This window comes from Stegostoma tigrinum, chromosome 37 (assembly GCF_030684315.1).
Source record: "Stegostoma tigrinum isolate sSteTig4 chromosome 37, sSteTig4.hap1, whole genome shotgun sequence".
Classification (NCBI taxonomy): domain Eukaryota; kingdom Metazoa; phylum Chordata; class Chondrichthyes; order Orectolobiformes; family Stegostomatidae; genus Stegostoma; species Stegostoma tigrinum.
This window is the reverse complement of record NC_081390.1, coordinates 27,789,107-27,811,851: the sequence shown is the minus strand read 5'-3', so window position 1 is coordinate 27,811,851 and position 22,745 is coordinate 27,789,107. Positions and strand designations below refer to the sequence as shown.

General features: G+C 47.2%; 1 protein-coding gene across 1 annotated transcript in view; it reads left to right on the top strand.

Moving 5' to 3' along the window:
- The first annotated feature begins 15,511 nt into the window (after positions 1–15,511).
- The window catches only part of LOC125467609 (glutamate receptor ionotropic, delta-1-like), a 174,827-nt gene continuing 167,593 nt past the window's right edge, over positions 15,512–22,745 (top strand). The window contains exon 1 of the mRNA XM_059640263.1: positions 15,512–15,538. Coding sequence (XP_059496246.1) covers positions 15,527–15,538 — 12 coding nt within the window. The 5' untranslated portion in view covers positions 15,512–15,526. The remainder of the gene's footprint in view (positions 15,539–22,745) is intronic.

Genomic DNA, 22,745 nt, shown 5'->3' with positions numbered 1-22,745 from the left:
GCAGTTCCCGTTATCTCTGGACTTGTATACACCTGAGTTTAGAAGGATGAAAGGGGATTTGATTGAGGCGTATAAGATTATTAAGGGATTGGACACTCTGGAGGCAGGAAGCATGTTTCCACTGATGGGTGAGTGCAGAACCAGAGGACACAGTTTTATAATAAGGGGTAGGCCATTTAGAACAGAGTTGAGGAAAAACTTCTTCACCCAGAGACTGGTGGATATATGGAATGGTCTGCCCCAGAAGGCAGTGGAGGCCAACTCTCTGGATGCTTTCAAGAAAGAGATAGACAGAGCTCCTAAAGACAGTGGAATCAAGGGTTATGGGAATAAGGCAGGAACAGGATACGGATTGTGGATGATCAGCCATGATCATAATGAATGGTGGTGCTGGCTCGAAGGGCCGAATGGCCTACTCCAGCACGTATTGTTTATTGTCTATTGTCTGTGAGCCCCATCCCTTGGAAAAACAAGTGCAGCAAATACATGGTAACCTGCTAACACAGACTCCTTCAGCAAAGATCAACCTGTTTATTTATGTATAATTCCATAATCCACTCACTATCAGCTCCAAATGACCCTTCCAACTCACACACCATTTTTACTTGGTATTTCTTTTCAGCACGAGGCCACAATCCTGGAACGCCTTACCTAATAGCACCCAACTAACTGCAGCAAGTGTGAGGAAGTCTGCACTGCATAGGGCAGTAAGTCTGGGCGAACCCGTCTATACGCTGAGAATGAAAGGAAAAAGTATTTGTCAGAACTGGACAACGCGTTGTTTTGATAAGTATGTTAATGACAGTTGCATCAGTGTCTGTGGGCCAGGAGATCGGAAAAGCAAAGCAACTTCACCATGAGGGAAATATATTTCCGCAGTGAGTGTCTGAGATCGAGAATGCACCATGTGTTCAAAATGAAAATTGGATTGTTACACAATAAAAGTTTTGAGTCCCCATTCCAGGGGCTGGTAGGATGATGGGTGAATAGGGAAAGGTGCATTTTTCTCTCAGTCAGGGAGGCAATGGCTTAGTGGTATTATCGTGAGGCTATTATTCCAGACACCCAGGTAATATTCTGGGGATCCAGGTTTGAATCCTGCCATGGCAGGTAAAAATCTGGAATGAAGAATCTAATGATGGAAATGAAACCATTGCTGATGGTCGGAAAAACCCATCTGGCTCGCTTATGTGCTTTAGGGAAGGAAACTGCCATCCTCACCTGATCTGGCCGATTTGTGACTCCAGGCCCACAGCAATGTGGTTGACTTCTAACTGCCCTCTGGGCAATTAAGGATGGGCAATAAATGCTGCCCAGACCACGATACACACATCCTGTGAATGAATGGCATTTTTTCAGCAATGCTATCATTCAATGATTCTCTCCTTCATCCTCCAGTCCCTTTCATTTCTTCTCAACTGTTTTTCTTGTAAAATGCCCCTTCAGCCTCAGAGACATGCTAATCCGCACATGAATGTTCTTTTGGAGTAGATTTGGCCAAAAGAAGCTGGTTGAATTGATGAAACAGCAGGTGTCTACACGTGGACAGTGCTGTTAAAATGCATGAAGATTGTTTTTGCTCTATTCCATTTGAACCAAAGGCAGTTTTATTGTCATTACAGTAATTACCTTCTGAAGATTATGTTGAGAAATGCTTTTTCACATTAAAATCTAGTTATGGACTTTAAGAAAATGAAAAGGCAAAGTATAGATTTTCAACAATAAGGTCTTTAGAATTGAAAAGTGGATGGAGGAAAATGGATAAGTGAACTCAAGCCAGTGGGAATGGGGCTCCATGGGATTGCTTGTGAGAAGAGAACATTGTGTGGAACATATTTGCAAAGGGATCAGTCTTTGCCAAACCCAGTAATTTGTAGAAATGCAGAACCTACCCACAGGCAAAACGTGTGCAGAATTCAGCAGTGAAAACAGCAAGCTCCCAAATGCCAGTAAACAGAAGACAGGACACCAAGTTACTGTCAAAATGGTCCACTGCCCACCGTCGATATTTTTGTTCAACCTGTACAGTCATGTTATGACACATGTTTGGGGCAACTGGGACATTCAACCTGGACCTTCTGGCCCAGAGGCAGGGACACTGCAACAAAAGCCCTCCATGCCCAGAGTAAGCAGTTGAATTTACCAAGGCAGTCAATGCATGTGCTGGTTTTAATAAATGAAGCAGATCGTTATGTGCTACGCTATGCTGGATTTGACAATCTAGAATCAGCCAGAGAGTTATTGAAGCCGTGGTTTACACAGATGTATTTTAACCAGTGTGTGAAATCAATGTTTCTACTGAAGGCCTGACAATCTGCACTCACCAGTGCATGAGTAACACTCTCAGTGGGATGGAACTGTTTCTTTTGTGTCACCTCAGCTGGACAATCTCAGCACTTCATCCCTGGGCTCAGCAGCTATTCATGGAAATCAATGTAATCGAGTGCAATTAGAAATCTCACTGCAGAGGGCTTGAAGATGAAATCCCAACCAACACAGCCAAGGGAATGCTACAGTGTCAATGATGACCCGTTTTGGGTGAGATGCTAAAGTCAGGGACACATTTGCACTTTCAGGTGATAATGGGAACTGCAGATGCTGGAGAATCCAAGATAATAAAGTGTGAAGCTGGATGAACACAGCAGGCCAAGCAGCTTCTCAGGAGCACAAAAGCTGACGTTTCGGGCCTAGACCCTGCATCAGAGAGGGGGATGGGGTGAGGGTTCTGGAATTAGTAGGGAAAGAGGGGGAGGCGGACCGAAGATGGAGAGAAAAGAAGATAGGTGGAGAGGAGAGTATAGGTGGGGAGGTAGGGAGGGGATAGGTCAGCCCAGGGAAGACGGACAGGTCAAGGAGGTGGGATGAGGTTAGTAGGCCAGAGATGGAGGTGCAGCTTGGGGTGGGAGGAAGGGATGGGTGAGAGGAAGAACCGGTTAGGGAGGCAGAGACAGGCTGGGCTGGTTTTAGGATGCAGTGGGTGGAGAGGAAGAGCTGGGCTGGTTGTGTGGTGCAGTGGGGGGAGGGGACGAACTGGGCTGGTTTAGGGATGCAGTAGGGGAAGGGGAGATTTTGAAGCTGGTGAAGTCCACATTGATACCATTGGGCTGCAGTGTTCCCAAGCGGAATATGAGTTGCTGTTCCTGCAACCTTTGGGTGGCATCATTGTGGTACTGCAGGAGGCCCATGATGGACATGTCATCTAAGGAATGGGAAGGGGAGTGGAAATGGTTTGCGACTGGGAGGTGCAGTTGTTTATTGCGAACCGAGTGGAGGTGTTCTGCAAAGCGGTCCCCAAGCCTCCGCTTGGTTTCCCCAATGTAGAGGAAGCCACACCGGGTACAATGGATACAGTATACCACATTGGCAGATGTGCAGGTGAACCTCTGCTTAATATGGAAAGTCATAGCAAGTTTTGAGAAAATTTGTAGCTCAGGTTGAGGTTCTGGATGTGAGTTTGCTCGCTGAGCTGGAAGGTTATTTTTCAGATGTTTCGTCACCATTCTAGGTAACATCATCAGTGAGCCTCCGACGAAGCACTGGTGTTATGTCCCGCTTTCTATTTATCTGGTTAGGTTTCCTTGGGTTGGTGACAAGGCGAACAAGGGAGTCACGGAGAGAGTGGTCTCTCCGGAAAGCATACAAGGGTGGGGATCGAAAAATGTCTTGGGTGGTGGGGTCGGACTTTCAGGTGGCTATATTAGCTCTTGTGGCACAGCGGTAGTGTCCCTGCTCCTGAACCAGGAGACTTGAATTCATGTCCCATGTGCTCCAGGAGTGTATAATGACATCACTGAAAATATTGATTAGAAAAACTCATCACATTTTATGGCGTTTCTCTGAAGGAGAGCAGGAAGTTCTTTCTTGTAGTCCCTGCCATTATTTAATACTAAATAATTCTCATCAAAACAGATTATCTGTCATGACTTTGAATAGGAGCTTGCTGTGTGTGAATTAGTTGCTGATTTCACCATTAATGCAGTGATTATGATTCAATGATACTTCATTTATTGTGAAGATCATGAAGCAATCTGATGTCACGCAAGGTGCAAGTTTTGTATTTTAAGATAAAAACCAGCTCAATTCTTTCCTCCAGTGGCAAACTGAGCTGGGACTAGATTTTGACTCAACCCTTCAGCAGATCAGTTAGCTGCATGTAGCAGCAGTGTGCTGTGTGTTTCTGTCAGCATCAATGTATATTTCCATGTTACAGTGTGTACTGGAGGACTCTGTGTGCCTCATATATCCCCTCAGCAAATGTCACAGTTTTGAAAATGTCTATCCTGTTACAATAATGTTTGCAATGAAGAAATGACACAATATTTCTACAGTGAACATCAGTACAGATCAAAGGAAAGAGAAAATTAAATCAACACATTCAATAATCAGAGAATAACACATCTGAGTTTGACAGAAAACTCTCGATGAGACTTACATGGAGAAGTTAAGTGAAAATATCAGGAGGATTTCTGACTGGATTGTGCATGGAGGAGGGATGGTGTTGATACCAGGTCAGTGCAAAATCTGGATCATCATATGGCTGATACAAAGAGTGATTTGGCATTGTGTGGGGGATACTGACACTGAGGGGGCATTGTGTGAGGGATATTGACTCTGAGGGGGGCATTGTGTGGGGGATATTGACTCTGAGGGGGCATTGTGTGGGGGATATTGACTCTGAGGGGGCATTGTGTGAGGGATATTGACTCTGAGGGGGGCATTGTGTGGGGGATATTGACACTGAGGGGGCATTGTATGGAGAATATTGACTCTGAGGGGGCATTGTGTGGGGGATATTGACTCTGAGGGGACATTGTGTGAGGGATATTGGCTCTGAGGGGGGCATTGTGTGGGGGATATTGACTGTGAGGGGGGCATTGTGTGGGGGATATTGACTCTGAGGAGGGCATTGTGTGGGGAATATTGGCACTGAGGGGGGCATTGTGTATGGGATGTTGACACTGAGGGGACATTGTGCGGGGAATAATGACTCTGAGGGGGCATTGTGTGTGGGATGTTGACTCTGAGGTGCCATTGTGTGTGGGATATTAACACTGAGGGGGCATTGTGTGGGGAATATTGACTCCGAGGGGGCATTGTGTGGGCGATATTGACACTGAGGGGGGCATTGTGTGGGGGATATTGACTCTGAGGAGGCATTGTGTGAGGGATATTGACTCTGAGGGGGGCATTGTGTGGGGGATATTGACTCTGAGGAGGGCATTGTGTGGGCGATATTGACACTGACGGGGGCATCGCTTGGGGGATATTGATGCTGAGGGGGCATTATGAGGTGGATATTGGCTCTGAGGGGGCATTGTGTGGGGGATATTGACTTTGAGGGGGCACTGTGTGGGCGATATTGAGACTGAGGGGGCATTGTGTGGGGAATATTGACACTGAGTGTGCATTGTGTGTGGGATATTGACTCTGAGGGGGCATTGTGTGTGGGATATTGACACTGAGGGGACAGTGTGTGGGGAATATTGACTCTGAGGGGGCATTGTGTGGGGGATATTGACTCTGAGGGGGCATTGTGTGGGGGATATTGACACTGAGGGGGGCATTATCTGGGGAATATTGACTCGGAGGGGGCATTGTTTGGGCGATATTGACTCTGAGGGGGCATTGTGAGGGGGATATTGACTCTGGGGGATATTGACACTGAAGGGGCATTGTGTGGCGGTATTGACTCTGAGGAGGGCATTGTTTGGGGGATATTGACTCTGAGGAGGGCATTGTGTGGGGAATATTGGCACTGAGGGGGGCATTGTGTAAGGGATGTTGACACTGAGGGGACATTGTGTGGGGTATATTGACACTGAGGGGGCATTGTGTGGGGGATATTGACTCTGAGGGGGGCATTTTGTGGGCAATATTGTGACTGAGGGGGCATTGTGTTGTGGATATTGACTCTGAGGGTGCATTGTGTGGGGGATATTGACTCTGAGGGGGCATTGTGTGGGGGATATTGTCACTGCAGGGACATCGTGAGGGGGATATTGACTCTGAGGGTGTTTATGTGGGGGATATTGACACTGAGGGGGCATTGTGTGGGGGATATTGTCACTTGGGGGCATTGTGCGGGGAATATTGACTCTGAGGGTGTTTGTGTGGGGGATATTGACACTGAGGGGGCATTGTGTGGGGGATATTGACTCTGAGGGGGGCATTTTGTGGGCAATATTGTGACTGAGGGGGCATTGTGTGGTGGATATTGACTCTGAGGGTGCATTGTGTGGGGGATATTGACTCTGAGGGGGCATTGTGTGCAGGATATTGACACTGAGGTGGGCATTGTGTGGGGGATATTGACTCTGAGGGGGCATTGTGTGGGGGATATTGTCACTGCAGGGACATCGTGAGGGGGATATTGATTCTGAGGGTGTTTATGTGGGGGATATTGACACTGAGGGGGCATTGTGTGGGGGATATTGACTCTGAGGGGACATTGTGCGGGGAATATTGACTCTGAGGGTGTTTGTGTGGGGGATATTGACACTGAGGGGGCATTGTGTGGGGGATATTGACACTGAGGGGGGCATTGTCTGGGGGATATTGACACTGAGTCGGGCATTGTGTGGTGGATATTGACACTGAGGGGGGCATTGTGTGTGGGAAATTGACACTGAGGGGGCAGTGTGTGGGGGATATTGACACTGAGGGGGGCATTATCTGGGGAGTATTGACCCGGAGGGGGCATTGTGTGGGCGATATTGACACTGAGGGGGCATTGTGTGGGGGATATTGACTCTGAGGGGGCATTGTGTGGGGGATATTGACACTGAGGCGGGCATTATCTGGGGAGTATTGACCCGGAGGGGGCATTGTGTGGGCGATATTGACTCTGAGGGGGCATTGTGTGGGGGATATTGACTCTGAGGGTGCATTGTGTGGGGGATATTGACTCTGAGGGGGCATTGTGTGCAGGATATTGACACTGAGGTGGGCATTGTGTGGGGGATATTGACTCTGAGCGGGCATTGTGTGGGGGATATTGTCACTGCAGGGACATCGTGAGGGGGATATTGACTCGGAGGGGGCATTGTGTGGGGGATATTGTCACTTGGGGGCATTGTGCGGGGAATATTGACTCTGAGGGTGTTTGTGTGGGGGATATTGACACTGAGGGGGCATTGTGTGGGGGTTATTGACACTGAGGCGGGCATTGTCTGGGGGATATTGACTCTGAGGGGGCATTGTGTGGGCAATATTGAGACTGAGGGGATATTGTGTGGAGGTTATTGAGACTGAGAGTGCATTGTGTGAGGGATATTGAGACTGAGGGGGCATTGTGCGGGCAATATTTAGACTTCGGGGACATTTTGTGTGGGATATTGACTCTGAGGGGGCATTGTGTGAGGGATATTGACACTGAGGGGGCATTGTGTGTGGGATATTGACTCTTAGAGGGCATTGTGTGGGGGATATTGACACTGAGGGGGCATTGTGTCTGGGATATTGACACTGAGGGGGCATTGTGTGGGGGATATTGACTCTGAGGGGGCATTGTGTGGGGGATATTGACACTGAGGGGGGCATTATCTGGGGAATATTGACACTGAGGGGGCATTGTGTGGGGGATATTGACTCTGAGGGGGCATTGTGTGGGGGATATTGACACTGAGACGGGCATTATCTGGGGAATATTGACCCGGAGGGGGCATTGTGTGGGCGATATTGACTCTGAGGGGGCATTGTGAGGGGGATATTGACTCTGAGGGGGCATTGTGTGGGGGATATTGACTCTGAGGGGGGCATTTTGTGGGCAATATTGTGACTGAGGGGGCATTGTGTGGTGGATATTGACTCTGAGGGTGCATTGTGTGGGGGATATTGACTCTGAGGGGGCATTGTGTGCAGGATATTGACACTGAGGTGGGCATTGTGTGGGGGATATTGACTCTGAGCGGGCATTGTGTGGGGGATATTGTCACTGCAGGGACATCGTGAGGGGGATATTGACTTGGAGGGGGCATTGTGTGGGGGATATTGTCACTTGGGGGCATTGTGCGGGGAATATTGACTCTGAGGGTGTTTGTGTGGGGGATATTGACACTGAGGGGGCATTGTGTGGTGGATATTGACACTGAGGCGGGCATTGTGTGGGGGATATTGATTCTGAGTGGGCATTGTTTGGGGGATATTAACTCTGAGGGGTCATTGTGTGGGCAATATTTAGACTTAGGGGACATTTTGTGTGGGATATTGACTCTGAGGAGGCATTGTGTGGGGGATATTGACACTGAGGGGGCATTGTGTGTGGGATATTGACTCTTAGGGGGCATTGTGTGGGGGATATTGACACTGAGGGGACATTGTGTGTGGGATATTGACACTGAGGGGACATTGTGTGGGGAATATTGACTCTGAGGGGGCATTGTGTGGGGGATATTGACACTGAGGAGGGCATTGTGTGGGGGATAGTGACTCTGAGGGGGCATTGTGTGGGGAATATTGACTCTGAGGGGGCATTGTGTGGGGAATATTGACTCGGAGGGGGCATTGTGTGGGCAATATTGACACTGAAGTGGCATTGTGTGGGGGTATTGACACTGAGGGGGCATTGTGTGGGGTATATTGTCTCTGCGGGGGCATTGTGTGGGGGATATTGACTCTGAGGGGGACATTGTGTGGGCAATATTGAGACTGAGAGGGCATTGTGTGGGGGATGTTGACACTGAGGGGGCATTGTGTGGGGGATATTGACTCTGAGGGGGGCATTGTGTGGGGGATATTGACTCTGAGGAGGGCATTGTGTGGGGGATATTGACACTGACGGGGGCATTGCTTTGGGGATATTTATGCTGAGGGGGCATTGTGAGGTGGATATTGACTCTGAGGGGGCTTTGTGTGTGGGATATTGACTTTGAGGGGGCATTGTGAGGTGGATATTGACTCTGAGGGGGCTTTGTGTGTGGGATATTGACTTTGAGGGGGCACTGTGTGGGGGATATTGACACTGAGGGGGCATTGTGTGGGGGATATTGACACTGAGAGGGGCATTGTGTGTGGGATATTGACACCGAGGGGGGCATTGTGTGGGAGATATTGACACTGAGGGGGCACTGTGTGGGGGATATTGACACTGAGGGGGCACTGTGTGGGGGATATTGACACTGAGGGGGCATTGTGTGGGGGATATTGACACTGAGAGGGGCATTGTGTGTGGGATATTGACACCGAGGGGGGCATTGTGTGGGGGATATTGACTCTGAGGGGGCATTGTGTCCGGGATATTGATTCTGAGGGGCCATTCTGTGGAGGATATTGACACTGAGGTGGGCATTGTGTGTGGGATATTGACACTGAGGGGGCATTGTGTGGGGGATATTGACTCTGAGGGGGCATTGTGTGGGGGATATTGACACTGAGGGGGGCATTATCTGGGGAATATTGACCCGGAGGGGGCATTGTGTGGGCGATATTGACTCTGAGGGGGCATTGTGTGGGGGATATTGTCACTGCAGGGACATCGTGAGTGGGATATTGACTCGGAGGGTGTTTATGAGGGGGATATTGACACTGAGGGGGCATTGTGTGGGGGATATTGTCACTTGGGGGCATTGTGCGGGGAATATTGACACTGAGGGTGTTTGTGTGGGGGATATTGACACTGAGGGGGCATTGTGTGGTGGATATTGACACTGAGGCGGGCATTGTGTGGGGGATATTGACTCTGAGTGGGCATTGTTTGGAGGATATTAACTCTGAGGAGTCATTGTCTGGGCAATATTTAGACTTAGGGGACATTTTGTGTGGGATATTGACTCTGAGGGGGCATTGTGTGGGGGATATTGACACTGAGGGGGCATTGTGTGTGGGATATTGACTCTTAGGGGGCATTGTGTGGGGGATATTGACACTGAGAGGGGCATTGTGTGTGGGATATTGACACCGAGGGGGGCATTGCTTGAAGCATATTGATGCTGAGGTGGCATTGTGAGGTGGATATTGACTCTGAGGGGGCTTTGTGTGTGGGATATTGAATTTGAGGGGGCAATGTGTGGGCGATATTGAGACTGAGGGGGGCATTGTGTGGGGGATATTGACTCTGAGGGGGCATTGTGTGCAGGATATTGACTCTGAGGGGGCATTGTGTGAGGGATATTGACTCTGAGTTGGCATTGTGTGGGGGATATTGACTCTGAGGGGGCATTGTGTCAGGGATATTAATTCTGAGGGGCCATTCTGTGGAGGATATTGACACTGAGGTGGGCATTGTGTGTGGGATATTGACACTGAGGGGGCATTGTGTGGGGGATATTGACTCTGAGGGGGCATTGTGTGGAGGATATTGACACTGACGGGGGCATTGCTTGAGGCATATTGATGCTGAGGGGGCATTGTGAGGTGGATATTAACTCTGAGGGGGCTTTGTGTGTGGGATATTGAATTTGAGGGGGCACTGTGTGGGCGATATTGAGACTGAGGGGGGCATTGTGTGCGGGATATTGATACTGCGGGGGCATTGTGTGGGGGATATTGACTCTGAGGGGGCACTGTGTGGGGGATATTGACACTGAGGGGCCATTCTGTGGAGGATATTGACACTGAGGTGGGCATTGTGTGTGGGATATTGACACTGAGGGGGCATTGTGTGGGGGATATTGACTCTGAGGCGGCATTGTGTGGGGGATATTGTCACTGCGGGGACATCGTGAGGGGGATATTGACTCTGATGGTGTTTGTGTGGGGGATATTGACTCTGAGGTGGCATTGTGTGGGGGATATTGACACTGAGGGTGCATTGTGTGCGGGATATTGTCACTGGGGGGCATTGTGTGAGGGATATTGACTCTGAGGGTGTTTGTGTGGGGGATATTGACACTGAGTGGGGCATTGTGTGGGGGTTATTGACACTGAGGCGGGCATTGTCTGGGGGATATTGACTCTGAGGGGGCATTGTGTGGGCAATATTGAGACTGAGGGGATATTGTGTGGAGGTTATTGAGACTGAGAGTGCATTGTGTGAGGGATATTGAGACTGAGGGGGCATTGTGCGGGGAATATTGACTCTGAGGGGGCATTGTGTGGGGGATATTGACACAGAGGGGGCATTGTGTGTGGGATATTGACACTGAGGGGACATTGTGTGTGGGATATTGACATTGAGGGGACATTGTGTGAGGAATATTGACTCTGAGGGGGCATTGTGTGTGATATTGTCTCTGAGGGGGCTTTGTGTGGGGGATATTGACACTGAGGGGGTTTGTCTGTGGGATATTGGCATTGAGGGGTTTGTGTTGGGGATATTGACACTGAGCGGGCATTGTTTGTGGGCTATTAACACTGAGGGGCTTTGTGTGGGGTTTATTGACAGTGATTGTTAGCCTGTTAATCCAAAAACCCAGGTAATGCTCTGGACAATGAAATGTGAGGCTGGATGAACACAGCAGGCCAAGCAGCATCTCAGGAGCACAAAAGCTGACGTTTCAGGCCTAGACCCTTCATCAGAGAGGGGGATGGGGAGAGGGTTCTGGAATAAATAGGGAGAGAGGGGGATGCGGACCGAAGATGGAGAGAAAAGAAGATAGGTGGAGAGGACAGTATAGGTGGGGAGGTAGGGAGGGGATAGGTCAGTCCAGGGAAGACGGACAAGTCAAAGAGGTGGGATGAGGTTAGTAGGTAGGAAATGGAGGTGCGGCTTGGGGTGGGATAAAGGGATGGGTGAGAGGAAGAACAGGTCAGGGAGGCAGAGACAGGTTGGACTGGTTTTGGGATACAGTGGGTGGAGAGGAAGAGCTGGGCTGGTTGTGTGGTGCAGTGGGGGGAGGGGACGAACTGGGCTGGTTTTGGGATGCGGTGGGGGAAGGGGAGATTTTGAAGCTGGTGAAGTCCACATTGATACCATTGGGCTGCAGGGTTCCCAAGCGGAACATGAGTTGCTGTTCCTGCAACCTTCGGGTGGCATCATTGTGGCACTGCAGGAGGCCCATGATGGACATGTCATCTAAAGAATGGGAGGGGGAGTTGAAAAGGTTTGCGACTGGGAGGTGCAGTTGTTTATTGCGAACCGAGCGGAGGTGTTCTGCAAAGCGGTCCCCAAGCCTGCGCTTGGTTTCCGCAATGTAGAGGAAGCCACACCGGGTACAATGGATGCAGTATACCACATCAGTTCGCAATAAACAACTGCACCTCCCAGTCGCAAACCATTTCCACTCCCCCTCCCAATCTTTAGATGACATGTCCATCATGGGCCTCCTGCAGTGCCACAATGATGCTACCCGAAGGTTGCAGGAACAGCAACTCATATTCCGCCTGGGAACCCTGCAGCCCAATGGTATCAATGTGGACTTCAACAGCTTCAAAATCTCCCCTTCCCCCACCGCATCCCAAAACCAGCCCAGTTCGTCCCCTCCCCCCACTGAACCACACAACCAGCCCAGCTCTTCCTCTCCACCCACTGCATCCCAAAACCAGTCCAACCTGTCTTTGCCTCCCTAGCCTGTTCTTCCTCTCACCCATCCCTTCCTCCCACTCCAAGCCGCACCTTCATCTCCGACCTACTAACCTCTTCCCACCTCTTTGACCTGTCTGTCTTCCCTGGACTGACCTATCCCCTCCCTACCTCCCCACCTATACTCTTCTCTCCACCTATCTTCTTTTCTCTCCATCTTCGGTCCGCCTCCCCCTCTCTCCCTATTTATTCCAGAACCCTCACCCCATCCCCCTCTCTGATGAAGGGTCTAGGCCTGAAACGTCAGCTTTTGTGCTCCTGAGATGCTGCTTGGCCTGCTGTGTTCATCCAGCCTCACATTTCATTATCTTGGATTCTCCAGCATCTGCAGTTCCCATTATCACTAATGCTCTGGACACTCGGGTTTGAATCATAGATAGTGGGAACTGCAGAGGCTGGAGAATCTAAGATCACAATGTGTGGAGCTGGATGATCATAGCAGGCCAAGCAGCATCAGAGGAGCAGGAAATCTGACATTTCGGGCCTCGGCCCTTCTACAGAAATGGGTCTTGGGCCCATTTCTGTAGAAGGGCCTGGGCCCGAAATGTTCAGTTTTCCTGCTCCTCTGATGCTGCTTGGCCTGCTATGATCTTCCAGCTCCACACCTTGTAATCTCGGGTTTGAATCATGCCAATTCAATCAATATCTAGAATGAAGAATCTAATAATGACATTGAAATCATTGTTGATTGTCAGAAGAACCTATCTTTTTCGCTAATGTCCTTCAGGAAGGGGAGCTGCTGTCCTTACCTGGTCTGGCCTACATGTGTCCTAAGACCCACAGTAACATGTTTGAATCTCAACGTCCCTCTGGGCAATTAAAGACGGACAATAAACGCTGGGCTAACCAGTGATGCCTTCATTCCGTGACTGAATAAAATGAATGGAATGTTCCCAGGGCATCATGTGGGGATACGGACAGTGATCAGCCCTGGACCAGAAAAGAAAAGAGAACGTTAACTTGAAATGTCAGACCTTGTACTGTACACAAAGTGCAACAATTTTGCAGAGTTTATTGCAATGTCCGTAAAAACTGATTCCCCACTGGGAAGTATGTTCTTGGGACTGCTGCTAGGTCAGCACATCCGTTTACTCAGCAAGATGTCGCTAAGTGGAAAGACATCAAAAGATAAGTGCATGAAATTGGAACCTCTGTCATTAAATGGTGACAATAAAGCTTCGCCAATGGTACACTTGGGATTAACAGCGAGTGATATCTGAGGTGACTGCAAGCTGTACAGTTCAGACCCAATTGTAGATCAGTGTCAAGTCCTGCTCATTTCATTGGAAAACACCGCTCTAAGTTCGGAGAAAAAAATACTTCAATTGTCCTATGAATCCAAATTTATTTAGCAAATTGTCAGCTGCACTGCCTCTGACTGGCTTTACATGGGGCGTGTTGAAATACCATAATCAAACTGAAACCATGGAACTGGTGAGAGCTACAACTCCCATTTGTGGGATTAGCACATACCTGTCATACAGTAGGTTAATGAGAGATATTCAAAAGACCAAAGAAACAGATGAGGAAAACCATTGCAAGTGTTATAAATTGAACCAACTTGGAGCTAGAAATAACAGGCACTCTCAGACAAAGATTCGTTTATTACATTTTCAAAACATTGCAAGCTGTTTTGCAAACTATTTCTGAATGATAGCCAATGTGGTGTTCTAGGCAATATGATGGTCAACTTGTGCATGATAAAATGTCATAAATAACATGAGACAAATGACCATTAGTCTTTCTCATTGAGAGATAAATGTTAGCCAGCGTACCAGGAGAACTGAGTTCTACTTTGAATAGTGACCTTGGTTTCTTTTATATTAAACTGAACGGGGAGACCAGACCTCAGGGTTTTGTTTTATTCATTTATGGGATGTGGGCGTCACTGGCTAGGCCAGCATTCGTTGCCCATCCCTAGCTGAGAAAATGGTGAAGATCTGCCTTCTTGAACAGCGGCAGTCCACGTGCTCTAGTTAGACCCTCAATGCTCTTATCAGGAGAATTCCAGGAATTTGAACCAGCAACACTGAACAAACAACAATATATTTCCAAGTCAAATTAGTGAGTGGTTTGGAGGGGAACTTGCATGAGGTGGTGATGTTCCCATGTATCTGCTGTATTTGCCCTTCTAGATGGAAGTGGAATTGCCTGTCTAAAGATTTTTGGTGGGTTTCTGCCATGCATCTTGTATACACTGCTACTGAGCTTTGTTGGAGGGTGTGAACGTTAGCGGATGTGGTGTCGTTCAAGCAAGATACTTTGTCCTGGGTGATGTCAAGCTTCTTGAGTGTTGTTGGGGCTGCTGTCATCCCAACAAATGGGGAGCCTTCCATCACACTCCTGGCTTGTGCCTTGTAGGTGGTGAACAGATTTTGGGGAGTCAGGAGGTAAGTTACTTGCCACCTTGCTCCTAGCCTCTGACCTGCTCTTGCAGCAACAATTTCTATCAGGCAAGTCCAGCTGAGCTCCCCCTTTCACCAGGACAGCACCTCCCTAGTGTCAGCCTAGGTTTGGGTCTTCACTGTGTCGTTGATTGACACTGGAGCCAATCAAGCTATTAACCAAGCTGAGCTGACAATAACAGACAGTCACTAGTTCTATACAACACACCAAACCAATGTTCTATAAATTATTGAGTTATATTAACCACAGCATTGTCTCTTATCAAAGTGGACATTCTTGTTACACATTGGTCGAAGTATCTCGAGAAGGATCTCAATTATTTGTGTTGAGTATTCTTTGAGTGACACAAATGTTAATTCAATATTTTTCAGTTAAGTAGTTGCAAGACACAGGTAGCAATTTTCTTGGGGAAAACAGATAATTTACCGAGCTTAAATCAGAATGCACAGGGCTTTTAGCAGAATGAAAGCACAGGGAATGCTAAAGGAATGTCACTTACAGCACTTGCCTGGGAGGCTGCTCCCAGCACCAGCTCACATATTGCCTGTTGCTTTGTTCCATACTATAGAAGTTAATATGCTGTCAGGCTTTGTGAGTAAGATAATTCTTGGTGCTGCAGTAGCTGCCCGTGCTGTGAACTCCATCCACCCAGCAATTAAAAGTATGAAGAAAGCGGTCAGTGTTTTCTGGGTCTGTGGGGACGCTGGCTTGTTACCCTGAAGTATAATGTGCTAAAGCTTCCTGCTGTGCAATAGTTTATGTTTAATAGTTTTCGCAGGGCAGGCAGGACCTACCAGCATCTTTGTTATGACTTATTACTTTATTTTTCTCCTCTGGGCTGATGGACAAAATGCTTTCGGACCTGGTATTCAGTTGTAACCAGTCTTATAAAGTAAAGAAATAAAGAGACGGAGGCTTATGCGGCAAAACTCTGAACTCTCAGTGTCATGGATTGTCGTAATGTTTTACTGGTGTCTATGATGAGACTCTTATTAGATTCTCATCATTGCCCCCTTCTCCTTCTCAAGGTCCCTATGCATGGGTTGTCTTACACTTTCTTTTCATCACTGCTGTTTTTCCTTTTTAGTTTTGTAATAAATGGTATGCGATTGATGTATGTATTGATATCATTTTTAGAGCTTGGAATTCTAACTACCGGTATGTGGGCACTGGTCACTTTTGTGGAACGTTTAAAAAACATCAAATGAGAAAGCCCTAGCATGGCCGAATCCATATGTGTGAGAGACCATGCAACTGCAAAAGCCCTGGAGTGTTTGTGGAAAATTGCTGATATTACCTGGCTTACAACAAGGAGAGTAAACATTGGAAAAACATTTGCTTGCTTTTGGTTTACAATAATCAAAGATTGATTTTATCTTAAAAAAGAACCGGAGGGTAAAAGCTTTTAGGGTAATTTTGCAGGAGACTTGACTGAGGCCCAAAGTAAGTATAGTTATCGTCCTTGAATAGATTCCAGGGCAGTGCAGGGGAAGCTTACTTGCCTTAGTGTAAATGTTCGGATAGTGAAACTTCCAGACCAGGAGTTTTTCATCAAGAATCTGTACATTATTAAAAGACTGAGAAAAAAAACTTGCAGTTTTATGAGTATTCATATAATTAAACTTCATAGTTCACAGGACAGAATGAAGGAGAATCTAAAGATTAATGTAGAAGGATAATTTCTCTGGATTTGTATTGCCATAAAATGATAGTGCTGGGAATAAATTAGACTTTCCCAAAGGAAAGCTACACTGGACTCAAAACATTAACTCTGTTTCTCTCAGCATAGCTGCTGCCAGAACAACTGAGTTTCTCCAGCAATTTGTGTTTTTATTTGAGCTTTCTAGCGTTCATGTTATTTTGCATTAATAGACGAGACTCTGTTTTGCAATGTGTTTTAAGATCTTTCAACCGTGTTGTATATCTAAATAGCTTTTCTTGTGTAATAAACATTGGTTTTATTCTTCAAGAAAAGCTGTAAACATGTGTGCCAGTGTTTCAGAAAATGAGCACCATTTTAAATAAAATATGATCTATCAAGCCAAATTTCATTCTGGAATCTGACCTATCCCATAATAACATCAGCTGGGATCATAAAACTTTTGCAGGAAGGTATTATTTATTGTGAGCTTTTCAGTGGAGTTGGGAGAATGGAATTAAACAAAGGCCAAGGGAGTTGTGAATCTTTAGGATGACATTAAAGTGAAGAAATTGCACTTTTTTAAAGTTATAAATTAAATCGGTGAAGCAGTTTGAGACAAATTGTTCCTTAACAAAGAATTCAAATTCCTGGAGCTTGTTTAAGAATAAAAAGAAGCATAGAAATGTTGCAATGTAGCAGGTGACCAATGGTCCCATTGTGCCTGCTATTGTCTCACTGAGCATTTTGACTCAGTGCTAAGCTCCTGCTTTTTCCCTGTTATCTTGGAGACTGTTCCTATTTAAATAATTATCTAACACCCCCTTAAATGCCTGATTTGAAGCTGCCTCCACCAGACTCACAGGCCATGAATTCCAGATGCAAGCCACCCACTGTTTCTCTCAACTCACATTTGCTCCTTTTGCAAAGCCCTTTAAACCTGTTCCCTCTGGCTCTTGATAAAGTGTGGAGCAGGATGAACGCAGCAGGCCATGCAGCATCTTAGGAGCACAAAAGCTGACGTTTCAGGCCTAGACCCTCCGTCAGAAAAGGGGGATGGGGAGAGGGTTCTGGAATAAATAGGGAGAGAGGGGGAGGCGGACCGAAGATGGACAGAGGAGAAGATAGGTGGAGTGGGGAGGTAGGGACGGGATAGGTCAGTCCGGGGAGGATGGACAGGTCAAGCAGATGGGATGAGGTTAGTAGATAGGAAATGGAGGTGCAGCTTGAGGTGGAAGGAGGGGATAGGATACAGGAAGAACAGGTTAGGGAGACGGGGACGAGCTGGGTTGGTTTTGGGATGTGGTGGGGGGAGGGGAGATTTTGAAGCTTGTGAAATCCACATTGATACCATTGGGCTGCAGGGTTCCCAAGCGGAATATGAGTTGCTGTTCCTGCAACCTACGGGTGGCATCATTATGGCACTGCCGGAGGCCCAGGATGGACATGTTGTCTAAGGAATGGGAGGGGGAGTTTCCCTGGTTCTTGGTCCATTTATGAATGGGAGTAATTCCTCTCCATCCTTTAAATCCAGATCCCTCATGGTTTTGGAAATTTCTATCAGGTGTTCCCTCAAATAATAGCAGACTCTGGACACTTGAGCCTTTGAGAGCTTATTCCTCGAATAACAAAGACAGCAGCTGGATGTCAGGAGGGTTTGACTCAATGGGTAACCAAATAATATGATGAACCATCAAGGCAGTATATCCATAAAGGGAACTGAGTGAATCCCGGGATAAAAAACTACCATTTTTAAATGAGACTCAAGATTTTGGGACTATTTTTATTGGTAGGGAGAAAAATGAGAGGCAATTCACTGAAGGTTCTGATGGGGCAGATTTAAAACCAATGGGTCACAGTCTCAGGACATGGGGCAGGGTATTTCAGACTGAAATGAAGTGAAATATCTTTACTTGGACATGGTCAGCCTGTGAAATTTTCTACCACAGAAGGCTTCGGAGGCCAATGCACTGAATATGTTTAAGAAGTAAAAATGGATTTGTAGAAAATGAAGGTGTTAAGGGATGCAGGACAATGTGGGAGTAAGGCATTAAGAAAGGGTCAGCCATGATCTTATAGCTGCTGTATTTATATGGCTGGTCCAGTTTCTTGTCAATGGTGACCCCCAGGATGTTAATTGTGAAGGCTCGTGTGATGGCAGTGTTGCTGTGGTTGGACTGAGCTTGCTTCAGTGTCTGAGGATTGTGACTGGTGTAAGATTGTGTAAATATTGGCAAACTCCCCAACATCTGACTACACAATGATGGAAGACCATTGATGATGCAGCATATAATCAAGTCTGAGTTGGGCAGATTTTTGATCAACAAGAGAGTTAAGGTCCGGGGAGTACAGGCAGGACAAAGTTACAATCAGATCAGCTATGATGGTGCTGAAACTCACAGAGAGTTGTTGGGCCAAATAGCCTCCTCCTGCTCTTGATCTGCCTAGCCTTGGAAACGTAGTGTCCTCGTAAATGCTCGATGCATGAACTATTGCATTGTTCAAAGAAAAATTTCATAGAATCCCTAGAGCAGAAACAGGCCATTGAGCCCATTCTGACACTCTGAAGAGCATCCCTCCTTATCATTATAACCCTGCATTTCCCATGGCCAGTCCATCTAACCTGCACATCTTTGGGGCATGGGAGGAAACCAGAGCACCCATTGGAAATCCACACAAACATGGGGAGGATGTGAAAACTCCACGCAGAGGATGGAACTTAACCCATTAGTGCTAACCACAGAGCCACGGTGCGTCCCTTTGCAGCACCTTTGTTTGTTCTGCTTGTCCTGCATATCTTTAATTTTATTACCTTCCTTCCTGAAGGCTCTGATCTTTGATCTGGGCAGGATCCCTGGTATACCTGCTGTCATTCCTTATGTCAAAACTATGAACTCTCAATCAGATTATTTTTTACAGTGCTCCTTCCCTGAAATAATTTAGGGCTTCAAGCAAAGCTCAGGAAGACGGGGATGAAGGGGTAGGAATTGTCATAGAGTCATACAGTATTGAAACAGGCCCTTTGGTCCCCCAGGTGTATGCTGATTAATAAACACTAATCCCATAGACCTGCACTTGGTCCATATCCTACTATGCCCTGGCATTTTAAATATTCGTCTAGATGCTCCTTAAATATTGCGAGAGTACCTGTCCCCACCTCCCTCTCAGGCAACATGTTCCACACTTCTACTCCCTTCTGGGTGAAAATGTTTTTGTCAAATCTCCTTTAAATTACTTACTCCTGACTGTAAACCTGTGCCATCTGATCTTAGATATATTTGCCATGGGGAAAAGTTTCTCATGATCTGTACATCTATTTATACATCTAATTATTTTGCATACTTCAATCAGATCCCCCTTCAGCCTCCCCTGAGGAAATCAAACCCAGCCTTATCCAGTCTCTTCTCATAACTGAGACTTTTCATCCCAGTGAACATCCTGGTGTCTCTCCTCTGCACTTCTTCAGTGCAATCATGTCCTTCCAATAGTCTGGTGACCAGAATTGCACACAGTATTCCGACTGTGACTTAACCAATGTTTTATAAGTTTGTAGCTAAACTTTTAACATCCTGCCTAATAAAGTCTAGCATCCTGTCTTCACCACCCTGCCTACCTGTACTGACATCTTCAGGTGTGTATGGACTTGTACACAAAGGTTACTTTGTTCCTTAGCATTGCCTAGGAATCTACCATCCATTGTGTATATCCTTCTGTTAATAGATCTCCCAAAATGCATCACCTTGCACTTATCATGATTAAATTCCATCTGTCACTGCTCTGCCCAATTTACTAGCTGATCACTATCGGACTGTAGCCTGAGACCGTCCTCACTATCAACAACACTGAGTTAAGTGTCAGCTACAATCTTACTAATTCTACCTTCTACATTCACATCCAAGTTATTAAAGTGCATAACAGCAAGGGTCCCGGCAATGATCCCTTGGTACACCTTTGGCCATAGCTTTGCAATAACAAAAATAACCCTCCACCATCACCTTATATCTCCTGTCTGTATCGAGTTTTGGATCCATTTTGTCAACTCACCTTGGGTCCCATGGGCTGTTACCTTTTGGACTAGTCTTCCATGAGGGATCTTGTCAAAGGCCTTACTGAAGACCATGTAAACCACATCAACTACATTACCCTCATCAATATATTTAGTCTCCTTTACAATAAACTCAAATTAGTCAGGCAGGATCTCCCTCTAACAAATCTGTGCTGACTATTTCTGATCTATCCCTGACTTTCCAAATATTCATTAATCCTGCCCTAAAGAGTTTTTTCCAATAATATCCGAATCACTGGTATCAGACTAGTTGGTCTGTAATTACCTGCTGCCCTTCCTGAACAAAGGAATCACATTGACTATCCTTCAGTCATCTGGGATTTTACCTGTGATCAGCAAAGTATTAAATATCTCGACCAGGGCCCCAACAATCTTTTTGTTTACCTCCCATAGCAGCCTGGGACTCACCTCTTCGGCTCTGGAGATTTATGCTCCTTTGTGCCCATCAAAACACCTGACATTGCATCTTTATTAATCTTAAAATCATCTCTAACACCTCACCATCCCAAATGAAATCCTGAGCCACAATGTCTTTTTTCCTTTGCGAACAAAGATGAGAAACATGAGAAAGATCGTACTCACATCCTCTGGCTCCACGTACAGGCTGCTGTTTGGTCTCTCACAGCCCTCAACCTTTCCCTGGTAATCTCCTCTCGCTTAATGTTCTTACAAAATGCCTTGGGCTTTACCTTTGTCAGATAGGATTAAGGAATTTTGTGTCCCCTCTTTGCCCCCCTAATTTCTTTCTAAAGCACCCCCTTATACTCTTTGTACTCCGGTGGGGCTTCCCCTGGTATTGAACTGTGTTTTGAAGGGTGTACTTTACAGTCTGGTTGGTAATGCTAATAAGTGTGTTTGAACACCCAATTTGGGATAAGATAATTTAAAGGAAAAACTACCATTCTTGGACTGTAAGATAATAAAATGTGAGGCTGGATGAACACAGCAGGCCAAGCAGCATCTCAGGAGCACAAAAGCTGACGTTTCGGGCCTAGACCTTTCATCAGAGAGGGGGATGGGGAGACGGACCTGGAATAAATAGGGAGAGGGGGAGGCAGACCAAAGATGGAGAGTAAAGAAGATAGGTGGAGAGAGTATAGGTGGGGAGGTAGGGAGGGGATAGGTCAGTCCAGGGAAGACGGACAGGTCAAGGAGGTGGGATGAGGTTAGTAGGTAGATGGGGGTGCGGCTTGGGGTAGGAGGGATGGGTGAGAGGAAGAACCGGTGAGAGGCACCTCTTGCTTCCCAGAGGAGCTCGAACAGTTCATCTACTTCACCAACACCTTCCACCCCAACCTTCAGTTCACCTGGGCCATCTCCAGCACATCCCTCACCTTCCTGGACCTCTCAGTCTCCATCTCAGGCAACCAGCTTGTAACTGATGTCCATTTCAAGCCCACCAACTCCCACAGCTACCTAGAATACACCTCCTCCCACCCACCCTCCTGCAAAAATTCCATCCCCTATTCCCAATTCCTCCGCCTCCGCCGCATCTGCTCCCACGATAAGACATTCCATTCGCGCACATCCCAGATGTCCAAGTTCTTCAAGGTCCGTAACTTTCCCCCCACAGTGATCGAGAACGCCCTTGACCGCGTCTCCCGTATTTCCCCCAACACATCCCTCACACCCCGCCCCCGCCACAACCGCCCTAACAGGATCCCCCTCGTTCTCACACACCACCCCAACAACCTCCGGATACAACGCATCATCCACCGACACTTTCGCCATTTACAATCCGACCCCACCACCCAAGACATTTTTCCATCCCCACCCCTGTCAGCTTTCCGGAGAGACCACTCTCTCCGTGACTCCCTTGTTCGCTCCACACTGCCCTCCAACCCCACCACACCCGGCAACTTCCCCTGCAACCGCAGGAAATGCTACACTTGCCCCCACACCTCCTCCCTCACCCCTATCCCAGGCCCCAAGATGACATTCCACATTAAGCAGAGGTTCACCTGCACATCTGCCAATGTGGTATACTGCATCCACTGTACCCGGTGCGGCTTCCTCTACATTGGGGAAACCAAGCGGAGGCTTGGAGACCGCTTTGCAGAACACCTCCGCTCAGTTTGCAACAAACAACTGCACCTCCCAGTCGCAAACCATTTCAACTCTCCCTCCCATTCTTTAGATGGCATGTCCATCATGGGCCTCCTGCAGTGCCACAATGA